Source organism: Rhagoletis zephyria, unplaced genomic scaffold (assembly GCF_001687245.7).
Source record: "Rhagoletis zephyria isolate East Lansing unplaced genomic scaffold, Rhagoletis_zephyria_1.1 Rzeph_scaffold_07586, whole genome shotgun sequence".
NCBI lineage: Eukaryota > Metazoa > Arthropoda > Insecta > Diptera > Tephritidae > Rhagoletis > Rhagoletis zephyria.
Window position 1 is genome coordinate 9,464 of NW_016164669.1, and position 13,117 is coordinate 22,580.

The following is a 13,117-nucleotide window of genomic DNA, read 5'->3' on the forward strand; positions in this document are numbered from 1 at the left end:
AAAGCATCATCGATAGGGCGTTTTTGAACCGAATTAGAATGAGATAAGGTGTTTTTCAATAAAATTCTGAAATAGGGCGTTCTGAAAAGTTTTTTGAGATAGAACGTTTTCGAACAGGCAGCCGAGATAGGTCGATCTTCCACTCAGCCATCGATATGTTCATCAACAACTGATACGTAGCTTTTTTCCTATAAGAGAAATACATTTTGACCGAATATTTAATGCAGTTTACCAACTACCACGATAATTTAGTAATAGGTAAACCGATAGCACGAATATTTTTCTCAAATTAAATACATGGGAAATATTACCGAGCACCGAGTTCCCGAGTAGAACCAGAAACGTCACATTTCAAACACACATCAGTTGTGACCCCGTATGAGTCCGAACTTACCATTTTTTACCAGAATTTACCAGATTTTACTGGAAACTGATCGCGTACTCGTTTCTCGGGCAACTGAGAGGACAAATAAGAGAGTAAATAAGGTCCTTTCTTTTTCAGAAGTTACCAGTTTTAGTCCGAAGATTTTTTGTTGATAAATGTGTCAAACGATCAGCTGCAGTGTGTTTGACAACCAAATTGTAAATAAAAGAAAAGGACACTTTGCTAATGGTGTTATAAAATGTTGAATTACTTGTTTGAGTGGATTCTAATTAATTTGTAAGTGCTTTTGGTTATTTACATGTGCGAGCTGAGTGTGTTTACTTACGAAATAAGCAAAATTTTACAAGTAAAATTTGGATCCCGTACTTTTCAGTGTTACTCTCTCGCCCTGAGCGAATTTTTATTGTGTGACAGTTTTACTAGACTTACAACAGCCTCATTGCGAGAGTCGTGTCGAATGCAAGTCGTTTTACGAGAGTCGTATCGTACCGAATATTTCACACTTGACAGCACTGCATAGTTTTCGACAATTTTCGTCGTTTACTTATTTCAGCACGACAGTAGACAATGCCAATGTTGTTAGCCTAATTTACGACTTACGAAATGAAGCTGTTAGTCCGAGGAATACGGGATCAAACCAGTCATTTGACGCAATTAAATTAGTGTTGCCATAGTGACAAAAATCCGCTGAGACTTTTCATATGATCAAATATACATACTACATTTATGGAATTCCTCTTAACGCGAAAACTAAATACTCGAAATTCTTCGAAGTTTTCGAGACTGATTTTGGGAATGCACCTTTTTACAGCATCATAAACCATGGCGAAATTGCGCCATTCATAATATTTTTGACGGTAGTTTTTCGATGTTTTCAAATTTAAATTTTACTCCCAACTTGAGCCCAATTCGTTATTTTTTTTTTAAATTAATAAATCGACGTTACCAACTCCCTGTTGTATGCATGAAGACGTCGACAACGATGTTTAACCGTAGATTAGTGTTAACCAGACATTGACTAACCGGCCCATAAATTTATTTCGAATCGACCGAAACGGAAAATGACACTGAAGATGGCACAACGCCGAAACCGGTTTGTCTCCAAACCAAATTTGACAAGGGATGACGGAAATTCGTTTCAAAATACATCTTACTTCCTATGCATGATTGAATCATGATTCATATGTACATATGAACGTAGGAAAATTTTGTTTGAGAAAAAGGAAAAATACAAACATATTTGTTTCCACGGAATAATTTAAGAACTCCTTCGCGGATTTCAGTCCTGTTACCACTCAGCAGGGCTGCCAGACGTCCCGATTGCTCTTAGATGATGGAACCTTTTAGGGACCTGAGCGATTTAGCGGGCATTAAGATAAGGCGATTGCTTAAATTCAACTCAAAGCTTCATATTGGTTAGTATTGGAGCGGGGTGAAAGAGATCCCTTGTGTAGCACAACGGTCTAGATTAAGGACCTAAGTGTGCTGGTGTGTCCACCGGCAGCCACTTCAACCTTTACTAATCTAACCTCCCAGTAGAACTGGGAGCATGTTATTTCGTATACTTCCTTTACTCTCAGAATAGCCTCCCAAAAAGACAACAAGGGAGTGCACAACGAAAAATCCCACTCCCATAAGAGTCATCCTGCAAACCTCCTTTACGAGTAATAAAAGAAGGAGTCTATACTCCCGAATTCCTCTTCATGGAGTACATGATTCAATAATACAAGGTTGGATAACCTGGCAGTTGTCAGTTTAAATTTCATCCAGCACCATGCGATCAGCTGTTTTTCGTACAGGCCAATTCTTACAAGTAAAAATTTATCCAGTAAAATCCAGTGAAAACTTGCAACTTCAACTGTCATTTTTCGCTCTCTCAATTTCCCCCACTTTGCAACTTTTGCGTGCGAAAACGCCAAATCATGAAAACTCGTAAAAACTTTTACTGGATTTTACTGGAAATGAGTAAACAAACGCAACTATTTTCTTGTGCTGATTGTGACTGATTGCAGAAAAAAGTACAAAACATTACAAAAAATTAACATTTTTAAAAACGAAATGTAATTAAATTGCGATATTGAAGACATATTTTTAAAGTTTAACCGATATAATGATTAACAAGACTGATTGGAGAAAAAAGTAAAAAACATTCCACAAAAATTTAATTTTTAAATAACCAAATGTAATTAAATTGCGATTTTGAAGATCTAACTTTTAAATGTAACCAATATAATGATTAGCAAGACTGATTGGAGAAAAAAGTAAAAAACATTCCACAAAAATTTAATTTTTAAATAACCAAATGTAATTAAATTGCGATTTTGAAGATCTAACTTTTAAATGTAACCAATATAATGATTAGCAAGACTGATTGGAGATAAAAGTAGAAAACATTACTAAAAAATTTAAATAAAAAAAACAAATGTAATTCAATTTCACATATTGAACATGTAATCTTTAAATGCAACAAATATAATAATTTTTAAAAGATTAATTTACATGCATTAAATCAATTGCATCTTTACTATTTGTATAATTCTTCATATAGTCCCTTTGAATAAAAGAATTTGTTTGAATTCCATTAATTTTGTTAAATATATACTGGAATATCAATGAAACCATGGTTTATTTTGAATATTTGGGAATATTTCTTCAAAGATTTCAAAGATTTGAAAGATTGAATATCCATTTACATATTTCATTTTTTAATATTTATGTGGCCATAAAAAGTTAATTCATTGTCTATTGTGTAGATCAGTGGAATCTTCTTTATATATTTAATTCAATTTGTATACAAAAACGCATTTCGGCACTACCAGACTACTTACTTTACTTACTTACTTACTACCTTTTCACAAAAGGGGATAAAATTGTTACCCGCTTCTCTATCCTTCTCAAATGCAACCTTACAAGGCAGTCGATTGACACAAATGTCAATATTTATCCAACCTTGTATTATTGAATCATGATGGAGTAGTAGGAGAGTACTACCTCATTGCTCCATAACGAGCCTTTTACATAAGCTAAAAAGATTTTGCTATTTACGCAATCCATTTATTTAAGTTTTTTTTTATCGCATGCGCACATTAATGTAAAACCTTACAGTAATAAATAGATAAAACATGCAAAATAATGCTTACTAAATAATAGTACCGAAAAATTTATGAAAGTTGAAGATTATAAACTTAAAACGGTACGATGAAGGTATGTTTGGGATTTGTATTCACCTGTGAGTCCACAAATGTAACACCTGAATTATGGCGTCTCTCTACGTGACGTACAAGTACCCATTCTGACGGCGTTATTAAAGCGTCCGCCACGGACGCAAACGGATTCGTTCTGACGGCCCGCTTTACGGAATAAGCTGCAAGGCAACCGGAACACAAACCAAAACTAATGATTCCGTTTCAAGCAAGTAATTTTTATTCTACTGCTTTCTCAACTGTCGTTTGATTTCTTAAAACCATACAGTGCTTTTCAAACCAGTCATGCTAGTTCAGGCAAAGAAACGAAATCAATAAAGCTTTCAAACTGTGTGTCAAATTTCCGGTTGTCAACTAATTTGCTTTCATACGCTCGCTGCTCCGCATAAGTTTTTAACTCCATATTTTAAGGATTACAAGTTTACAAGCATATCTTTTCTCCGTCGGAACCTTACAAATATTAGGGCAAAAATATAAATGGTAGTATGAAAATACATACATACTTATTTAGATTCTTTTCGTCAAATATGAAAAACTGAAAACTATGGCAGCAAGCTCGGAAAGGACATTCAACTACAGTTGTCAGCGCACTGTATTTACTTTAATAGATGTGTGTAATGATGTTCGATTAGTGTTGCTGATTAACAAGGAAATTAAAATCCAAAACTTTAAAGTAAAATACAAGTTCTCCTTCAATTGGGTTGTTTGTAATTGTTGAAGTCTTCGCATCCACAATGTCCATAATTCTTTTGCTGCTATTGTATCGGCACGTTGACCTCAAAGGTTTGTCATCGTGATGAGATGCTAGTCCAAGGCGGATTTCCAGCGAATATGCTACCTTCGCAGTCGCCGTACATGTGTTCAATAAATATTCTGTCTTCCATAAAAGGCAAGTGGTGTGGTGTGTGGTGATATTTTGATCAAGATTACAAAAAAATCCCAAATCTTTACCGGAACCCCAGTATCTACTTCGGGCCAAGGATGTCAAGGAATTTTATTGCTATTACAACTTCGTGAAGTAACCTGGCCATTCCTTGTGTTACCAATCTAGCACCAAAAGGCAGGAAACACTATAAAGTCAAATCCCTGGAAAACATATATCTACAAATTATTTGAACAATGTAGGTTTACACATAAATTATTTAAGGACAAGGGGTTAAAAGTTGAATTTCTTTTAAAACCATAATACAAAACTAAGACCGATTAGTAGTTTTCTACTCTCAATGCACGAATATACATACATAGTATGTATGTATGTATATAAAGGAGATTTTTTTTTTAATCCGACTAGCACTTTATATATATGTTTATTCCACATTTTTTACTCAATTGAGCTCCTCCAAAAATAAATTACCATTCGGCTAAAACCACTTTAAAATATTGCATGATCATTTAGACATTTCATCTTTAAAACACCGTTCCATAAACTGCTTTTGATTTTTGCTACAAGTATGCTACATATATCGGTAAATTGTATTCTATTGCATCATCTTCGATGCTTCAGCAGCTTCGTTTTTGTCATGTGATATGGTTATATTCCTAGCCGGCGAAGCTGCAGCTCTAATTTCACATATCGAACCCACTACTTTACTCGAATTCGAATTCTCCAACTTCGGCACTTTAGCATCCATAAATTCATCTTCCTCGGTTTCTGATTCTTCCTTCTGTAAAGAGAAATATAGAGTAATCAGTTTGAGCAGGTTTTGTTGCCGGGTGAACTTCACAGTTTACTTGGCGATCAACTTCCATTAAGTGGTTGTGCAAACTTTTTTTCGGTTATATTAGTACCTAAATTTGACTTGAGATTCGCACATTACATATTACATTTGGCTTAGTCTGAGCAATAACTATAATCAAAGTTATTTTTAATGACAATTTTCATTGGCTTATACAATAATAATTCATTTGTTCGCTTAGCTTTTACAGTGTCACAGTCTTAAATTACCCTTTCCCTGTATTGTGCTACCTCATCAGTTGGAGCATATTTAGGGTAATCCTGCAAGATGGAGGAGAACGTACGTTTATTTACAATTTTACGAAATTAGAAAAATTTTAAATATGCCATAGAATTGGCGCAACAATGGCAATCTAAATAAAGTTTGTAGAATATTAAACAAATATAAAACAGTAATGAATCAAGGTAACTTGGTAAATTAAAAGTTGGGTCCAGTTCAAATTTTTCATAGATGCAAGCTTAAGCTGAACGGGAGTTGAACATATTCGGAAATATTTGCTAATCTAGTAGACTTTAGCATAGCAATATGCGAACAAGTAACTCAAAAGTAGTTAGTAATAGTGAAGCGTGCTATTGTTTTTCACGGCGCACACACCTTTTGAATGTATTGACGACGCGGAGGTATGGACAAATGCAAGACACATGTCGATGCATCGTCAAAGATGCACGGTATGGGTTCCTGGCACACAACGCCGCTCTTCTCCACCTCACAGGCACGGAATAGTATCTGTTTTTTATCTTCCAAAATATGTTTTCGGCAGAATTTGCAGCAAGGCATAGCTCGTTCACCGCATTTAACACCGCCTTCAGTGAAGACACATTTGGTATAACCGGGACCTCTTTGTGTATAGCCCTCTGTGGCGCGGGAACGCTTTTCTTTAAATTTCTTATGGAGCACTGCCTCGACACCATAACGACGGTGATATGTATTGAGTGCCTTAAGCTGATCATAAAGCTGGCGTTCGCGTGGCGTGTCTTTTAGTTGGTCGTGAATGCTACCTAAATAGGGGAATAAAAAAATGAGTGTGGTCAAAATACTTAAATTAACAAATATTAAAGACACCGTCACCTACAAAGCATTTCACGCTCCTTACGCAAGGCAAGTAGATAACGACGACGACGCTCTTTCAATGTGTGATGTAAGCGATTGATTTGGTTGATGTACAATCCTTGCAATTTAGTTAGTTTGGCTTCAGAGATGCGTAAAGCCTCCTCACGCGTATAAATGCCAGCGTGTCTACAAAAATGTTCAAATAGAAAAATAATATTGCATGATTTTTTTTCAAGTGTAGGACTTGATAAATATCTATAAATTTAGATTTGTTTTAATTCTTTACGAATTGAGTGTATAAAATATATTATTGCATAAGCGTTCTTAAAAAATAAATAAATAAAGAGGCTCAAATGTATCTTTCAAATTACTTCAACATATCCTCAGCTTGTGAATCTACGCTCTCATTGTCCGACTCTATGAAATCAAATCCCCGTGCTGTGTTGTTTATGTTGGGTGGATTATCATCCTCGCTTGAGCTATCCGAAGCGTAATCTAGAATGCGTCGTCTCTTTTGCAAACGAGATGTAACCGAATTCAAGCTTTTAACCTGGTCATATGCAACTATGAAATACATAAGCCGATTAATAACATATGCTGTAACTTTAAAAAGTGCTTTCCTACCAAATGGGGCCACGTGTGGTGATACAACATCAATTTCTTCATCTTGTTCGCTCACACTTTCTTCTGGCTGCACATCTTCTACATTAACGTGATGTGCCAAGCTGTTCAACAGCACTTCGTTGGTATCGATGCGCTTTAATTTACCCACTATAGTGTGCGTTTTCTGCAGCTGTGCTTGGCGATTATGGTCGAAGCAAAGTGTTGTCAAGGCAGGATCTTTTTTGATGTCATGTTTCTGTAATGCATTTGGGCATTTGCGTCCATTTGGATAGGTATAAGTGCATTGACGAAAATTACCAGATGGGTCGCACAAAATGTGGCGCATACAGTATTCGTGACCATCAACGCGTGGTATTGTGCATTCGTAAGTGGAATTAGAGCACTGTTTTGCTTTGTTTTCGATTTCTTGATGCAAATGCTCACGCAATTCCTGCAGGCTACCACCGAAACGCAAAAATTGACGCTGCCGCGAATGCGTGCAGCTGGTGGACATGTCAAAGTTGGGATACTTTAAAATGTTTGGAAGGCTTATGCTACTGGTTATTTTTCTGCACTTTTATTCAGTGATTAGGGGTTTTAGCACAATTAGGACACAAAATTGCAGGAACACAATTCACCCAAGACTAGAAAAATAAACTACAATAGTATCGATAAACGATAGCAAATAATCTCTACCGATTTTTTCTCTCTATCATGGAGTTGCCATACTGAACCACTAACACTAAAGGCAGAACTCCTCCCAACGCTTTACAAGCACACGGCGCTTTTCAGCTTTCGCTGATTATAGAGTTGACAGCTTGACAAGTGCAACACAGTTAGCAGAATTGGTTGAAGTTGTACCTACCTGTATTTATATTAAATTTGTTTTAATTTCAAATTTTTGAAATAAGTTTAGAGTACCAACCGCTAACCTATTCAAAAACCATAAATGTGTATCGATAGACACTTTCGAGCTTATTTCAACCAAACCAAATTATTTGAAATAGCTGAAAAGAACGAATATATAAGAAGATCAAAAAAAAATTTTCGATATGGGCATTCCCATGGTGGCGCACGTGACAGTCGTACGATTTCAATGTGATACAAAAAAGGAATACCATTTGTTTTCTTTAACTTTTTTGAACCATTGTATAGCGCATAATTAGCTCTATATTTAACCGAAAAATGAAATCAATCGAACTGCTTGGTCCTGATATATAAACATTTAAAGAGAGGGTCGTTACGTGACAAAAAATGGAAGTTGATTTTTTCTTTTCTTACAAAATCGCAAAACTCTGCGAATTGTGGATGGCTATTTTTATGAAACTTATTTTAATATGATTTGGAACAATTCTAGTTGTTTTTAGAGTTTTTTGAATTAATGCAAATTTCCATCGTTATATTTTTGTTAATATTGGCCCATAGTCATAGTCAAAATAAAGTCGGCTTTAAAGTTAGTTGCAGCTTTTTGACATAATTTTCAATGGGATATCTGTCAAAAAAGCTGCAACTAACTTTAAAGTCGACTTTATTTTGACTATGACTACGGGCCATTGCTTTTAAATGAATTTTTAACGCAAATAAAACATGTATTTTATGTAGAATATACTTTATATTTTGACTTCAGCGCCAATTCAGGGTCAATTTATTGGAAATCTATGATTTATTATGTTTCAACCACATACGCCAAATTCGAACCAAATCGGACCATAAATACGGTTTTTCGAAATATCTCGACCTTGGCACCACCTAGGAAGACCATTTTATGCAAACATGATTCTACTTACATAGCCAGTATATATTTTAAAAAGCAGACAAATCGGCCCGTAAATACGTTAGATATAAAACTTTTATTTTTTTTGTCGTGGTGGACCTTCCGCTGGAAACACCCATATGTTAAACATTAACATCCGAAAAACTACAAAACACGCTAAAAAACAAATGATAATAAAATAAAGAAAATTAGCTTATTTGTCCCTTGATGTACATAATTTAAAAGTTTACTAAACAACTAAAAATTTTTTTTTTCATGAATAACCCTTTTCGAAAAAAAATCATAATTAATGCTAAAGAAATTTATTTTATTTACAAGGTATAAGTGATTACCCTTAATATGATATACATATTTTATTGATCCGCTTTTGGGTTTGTGTATGTAAATGCATTCATGCATAAATGAAAGATATGGATACGTACGTATCTGGATGCTCCGAAAAGCTCGTTTCCACGCCTTGCAAAACGCGCGATTTCGACACTGTTTTCAATTTCAGCTGAAATTGCGATACGATTCTCAATTTGACCATAAAAAAACTGTCACCTGAAATTGCGTATGAGTCTCAGTTTCAGCTAAGTTGACACGAAATTGCCTCAAAACTCTGAAAATTGCCTATTGTGAATTATTAATGAGCTCACAGGGCGGGAGTCTATACAACTTGAGACCGACTCCCTGTGAATGTCTCTCCGGGCCTGTCGATTAGCTGACGGGTCCAAAGGTTGTTTAATGAACCTCTGGACTTCGTCCGTTCGTAGAGATGGCTCCTGACGTGCCTTGGCGAAGGCTCTTCTGTGAGCAGCTGTTTGTTTGGATGACCACGTCTGTGGCTCCCCGCAAGAAACTGCTTGCAGAACATTGTGTTATGCTCCTTGATTGGGAGCATCTGGTCCTCGTTGTCCTCGTTGTGAAGGTGCTGTTGAGGTGTCATCAGAAAGCATCCGGTCGCTGTCCGATTGCCGTAATCTGGCAGGTCTGTAGCTTCATCCACTGCGCCCTGCTAGTCCCAGGCGACCACACGGGCGCTGCATAGTTTAGAACCGGTCGGCTAATTGCCTTGTATGTTGCCAACAACGTTTCTTTGTCTTTGCCCCAAGTGCTGCCGGCCAACGACTTGAGGGCATTCGGGTGCATTGGAACAGATTTTAAAGGCCGAAGGGGTCATAACTTTTAGAATCAAAATACCTTCCTCCATAACCCTTCATTTGTGATATTATTATCACCTTTCAGTAAAATGTTTCCTCAAAAGTACCCAAACTTACTTAAGCCGAAGTATTTTGGCAACATCTTAGACAATGTAGTAATTTAAGCTTTTTTATAGAAATATTTAAGCCCCACCCTCTCTCCTTCTTTTTTATTGGCGCTGTAACACCTAAAAGCGAAACTTTCCAATGCGTCACTGACGACGCCATCACCGTCAGTGCCAGCGTCAATAGTGCCTATGCGGCAGGTTACACACTACACGTACACCGTATTTTACGTCCGTAAAATCACAGACTCGTTGCTGATGTTTGCAAAAATTGCGTTTTACTTCTTTTTATCATATTTTACATTTCTCAAGTCCAAAACTGACGCCAACTGGAAATGCCAAATGAAGCCAAGTCCTTCTCCACCTGGTTTTTCCAACGCCTTCCTATTCCTATGTTATCAGCATCGCGACCCGCGTTGAACACTTTCAGACCAGGAACGTTTCTGTCCATTCGAACGACATGGCCAAGCCACCGCAGTCGCTAAATTTTAATTCGCTGAACTATGTCTATATAGTTGTTAAGCTCATACACCTTATTGTTAATTCTTCTGCGGTATTTGCCATCGCCAACGCGCAGCGTCCCGTAAATCTTACGCAGAGTCTTTCTCTCGAAAACTCCAAGAGCCTCTTCATCAGATGTTTTCATTGTCAATGCTTCGGCGCATATATATCAGCACAGGCATGATGAGTGACTTATAGAATGTAATCTTTGTACGACGAGAGAAGACTTTACTTCTCAATCGCCTACTCAGTCCAAAGTAACACTTGTTGGCAAGAGTGATTCTCCGTTGGATTTCGAGGCTGACATTATTATCTATATATTTATTTCTAAAAGGAATTTTTCTGTTACCAAACGACATCTCCTTTAATATTTCATCAAATCTATTGAATGATATCTCATTTTGAAGAGAGGAAGCTCACGTATATGCGAAAAATAGTCACTTTGTTCAAATTTAGTTATCTATTAAAGAAAGGGGATTTTTTAAAGCTGAAAGCACTGTATCCGGCCAATAAAGCGCAATATCTTCCATCTAATTGATTAATTGAAACACCATTTTGAAGGGCAGTTTCACCGGTTGAGGCAAACAAGAAAAACTTTTTGATAGGGTTGCCACCTGCTTAAAATTTTCTTGTCTAAATATATAGATATTGACTAAAAATTTGCATTGTAATAATAATAGTAAATAAAAGTAATAATTTTGAAGAGGGTTGCCAACTATAATTATTCTCCGTGACTCGGCCATCATTATTTGGAATGAGACTTCGATGGTTTCTAAAAAATCACTAAGTGTAATAGATCGATAATGAATAATAGTTTTCCTTTTGGAGGCAAAATCGTTCTGTTTGGTCTAGACTTCCGTCAAGTGTTATCTGTCGTTAGACATGGCAGTAGGACGGCCAAATGTTGACAGTTCAGTTAAACGATCACCTTTATGGCGACAGGCAAATGAGGATCATGCTTTTACTGAATGGCCACTCTAATAAAGTATTGGCGATTTAGAAATTCACACGGAATACTTCAATGAAGCGATTAAATGTTTATGTAATTACGTAGGTATTATTACTTCGGTATTCAATGTCACGCAAATCAGTGGTAACAACACTACCCAAATTTATTCAGCAGCGATTTTATGTAAAAAAATGATCATTGCACAAAAATGAATGAGGATATTATTTCAAATCTGATATTTGATGAAGAAAAGATTTACCTCAGTTTAGATTCTGTTCAAAAACGTGTGACTGACTGATTTACCACCACATAAATTAATTTTCCAGTCACGCCTTTCCAATTAGTAAGAAAACAGTTCCCGGTAAAGGTGGCCTTTGCTATGACAAGCAATAAAGCACAAGGTCAGTCGCTTCAAAGCGCAGGATTGTATCTACTTCCAACTTTGTTTTCAAAGAAGTTTTGTAAGGTTTCAGTTAAAATTACACATCTGTAGTGACTGCAATAAAACAAACTCCTGAAGCGAATAATTCGCACGGGTAAGCTAGTTGGTGTTAATGCTGGTTACCAAATAAACGAAGTCGTCTACTTTTTCAAAGTCGTTGCTTTCAACAGTGACGAGGGTGCCAAGACGCGTATGCTTTAGCTGTTTGTGTGATGACAGGAGATACTTCGCTTTGTCCGCGTTCACCAACAGACCAATTCGCTTTGCTTCTCTATCTAATCCCGAGAAGGCAGAACAGACGTAGCCCTTTTTTTTTACCGATAATGTCAGTATTGTCGGCATCCGCCAGCAATTGTGCGCTCTTGTAAAGTATTGTGCTTGAGCGGTTCATTTCTGCGGCTCTTATTATCTTCTCCAACATCAGATTAAAGAAATCACACGAAGGAGAGTCACCTTGTCTGAGGCCCCGTTTGGTATCAAATGGCTCGGGGGGGTCCTTCCCAATTCTGACGGAGCTGATGGTATTGCTCAACGTCACGGGATAAAAAATTCAGACGTCGTGGCATAAAGGCAACATATTTTCGTGCTGTTGAAAGCGGCATTGAAACCGACAAATAGATGGTGCATGTCAATCCTATTTGCAAAGTCTAAAGTTACACTGATAAGGTCCAATCAGTTCATTAACGGTGGGCATCTTTCACAGAAAACATTCGATAAAACCTTGTAATCTAAGCTTAGAAGGCTGCTCCCGCGTAAATTGGCACATATGGCAGGGTCGCCTTTCTGGTGGATTGGACAGAGCGCACTTAAATTCCAGTCGCCGGGCATGCGTTCATCTGACCATATTCTGCATAAGAGTTGATGCATGCACCTTATCAGCTCCTCGCCGTCGTACTTAAATAGCTCAGCTGGCCATCAGCTACAGCAACTTCGTTGTTTTTTAGCCGCGTAATCGCTATTCGTACGTCGTTATAGTCAGGCGATGGGACATTGACTCCATCGTCTTCGACTGTGGGCTCAGGGTCGTCTTCTCCACTATTTTCAGAGCTGCCATGCAATAGGGTGGAAAAGTGTTCCCTCCATAATTAAAGTACGTTCTGGACCTGTCTGCAGGTCACCATGGTTGTTTTTGCAAGAGTTCGCCCTGGTCTTGAAACCATCAGTTAATCGCCTAACTCTCTGATAAAATATTCTGGCATTTTTCTTGTCGGCCAGCATTTCAAGCTCT

At 37.0% G+C, this 13,117-nt stretch overlaps 1 protein-coding gene across 2 annotated transcripts; it reads right to left on the minus strand.

The window, feature by feature from the left end:
- Nucleotides 1–3,524: 3,524 nt before the first annotated feature.
- On the minus strand, nt 3,525–7,644 carry LOC108374318 (KAT8 regulatory NSL complex subunit 2-like). Of its 2 annotated transcripts, none has more exons than XM_017630304.1 (5): nt 6,999–7,644; nt 6,746–6,938; nt 6,397–6,560; nt 5,919–6,322; nt 3,525–5,252 (listed from the first exon to the last, which is right to left on the minus strand). In XM_017630304.1, the coding sequence occupies exons 1-5, from the start codon at nt 7,489–7,491 to the stop codon at nt 5,067–5,069; spliced, it is 1,440 nt and encodes a 479-aa protein (XP_017485793.1). In that variant the 5' UTR covers nt 7,492–7,644; the 3' UTR covers nt 3,525–5,066. The 2 variants fall into 2 exon arrangements, with proteins under 2 accessions (XP_017485793.1, XP_017485794.1); XM_017630305.1 differs by lacking the exon at nt 3,525–5,252 and adding an exon at nt 5,282–5,584.
- Nucleotides 7,645–13,117: the final 5,473 nt, after the last annotated feature.

What these genes read in the sequence shown, in the direction of transcription:
- LOC108374318 (XM_017630304.1), bottom strand. Translation starts at nt 7,491, where the DNA reads ATGTCCACCAGCTGCACGCATTCGCGGCAGCGTCAATTTTTGCGTTTC. An exon ending in ACCACACGTGGCCCCATTTG is followed by an intron (nt 6,939 to 6,998) that starts GTAGGAAAGCAC and finishes TGTATTTCATAG; the next exon opens with TTGCATATGACCAGGTTAAA. An exon ending in CAAGCTGAGGATATGTTGAA is followed by an intron (nt 6,561 to 6,745) that starts GTAATTTGAAAG and finishes ACATTTTTGTAG; the next exon opens with ACACGCTGGCATTTATACGC.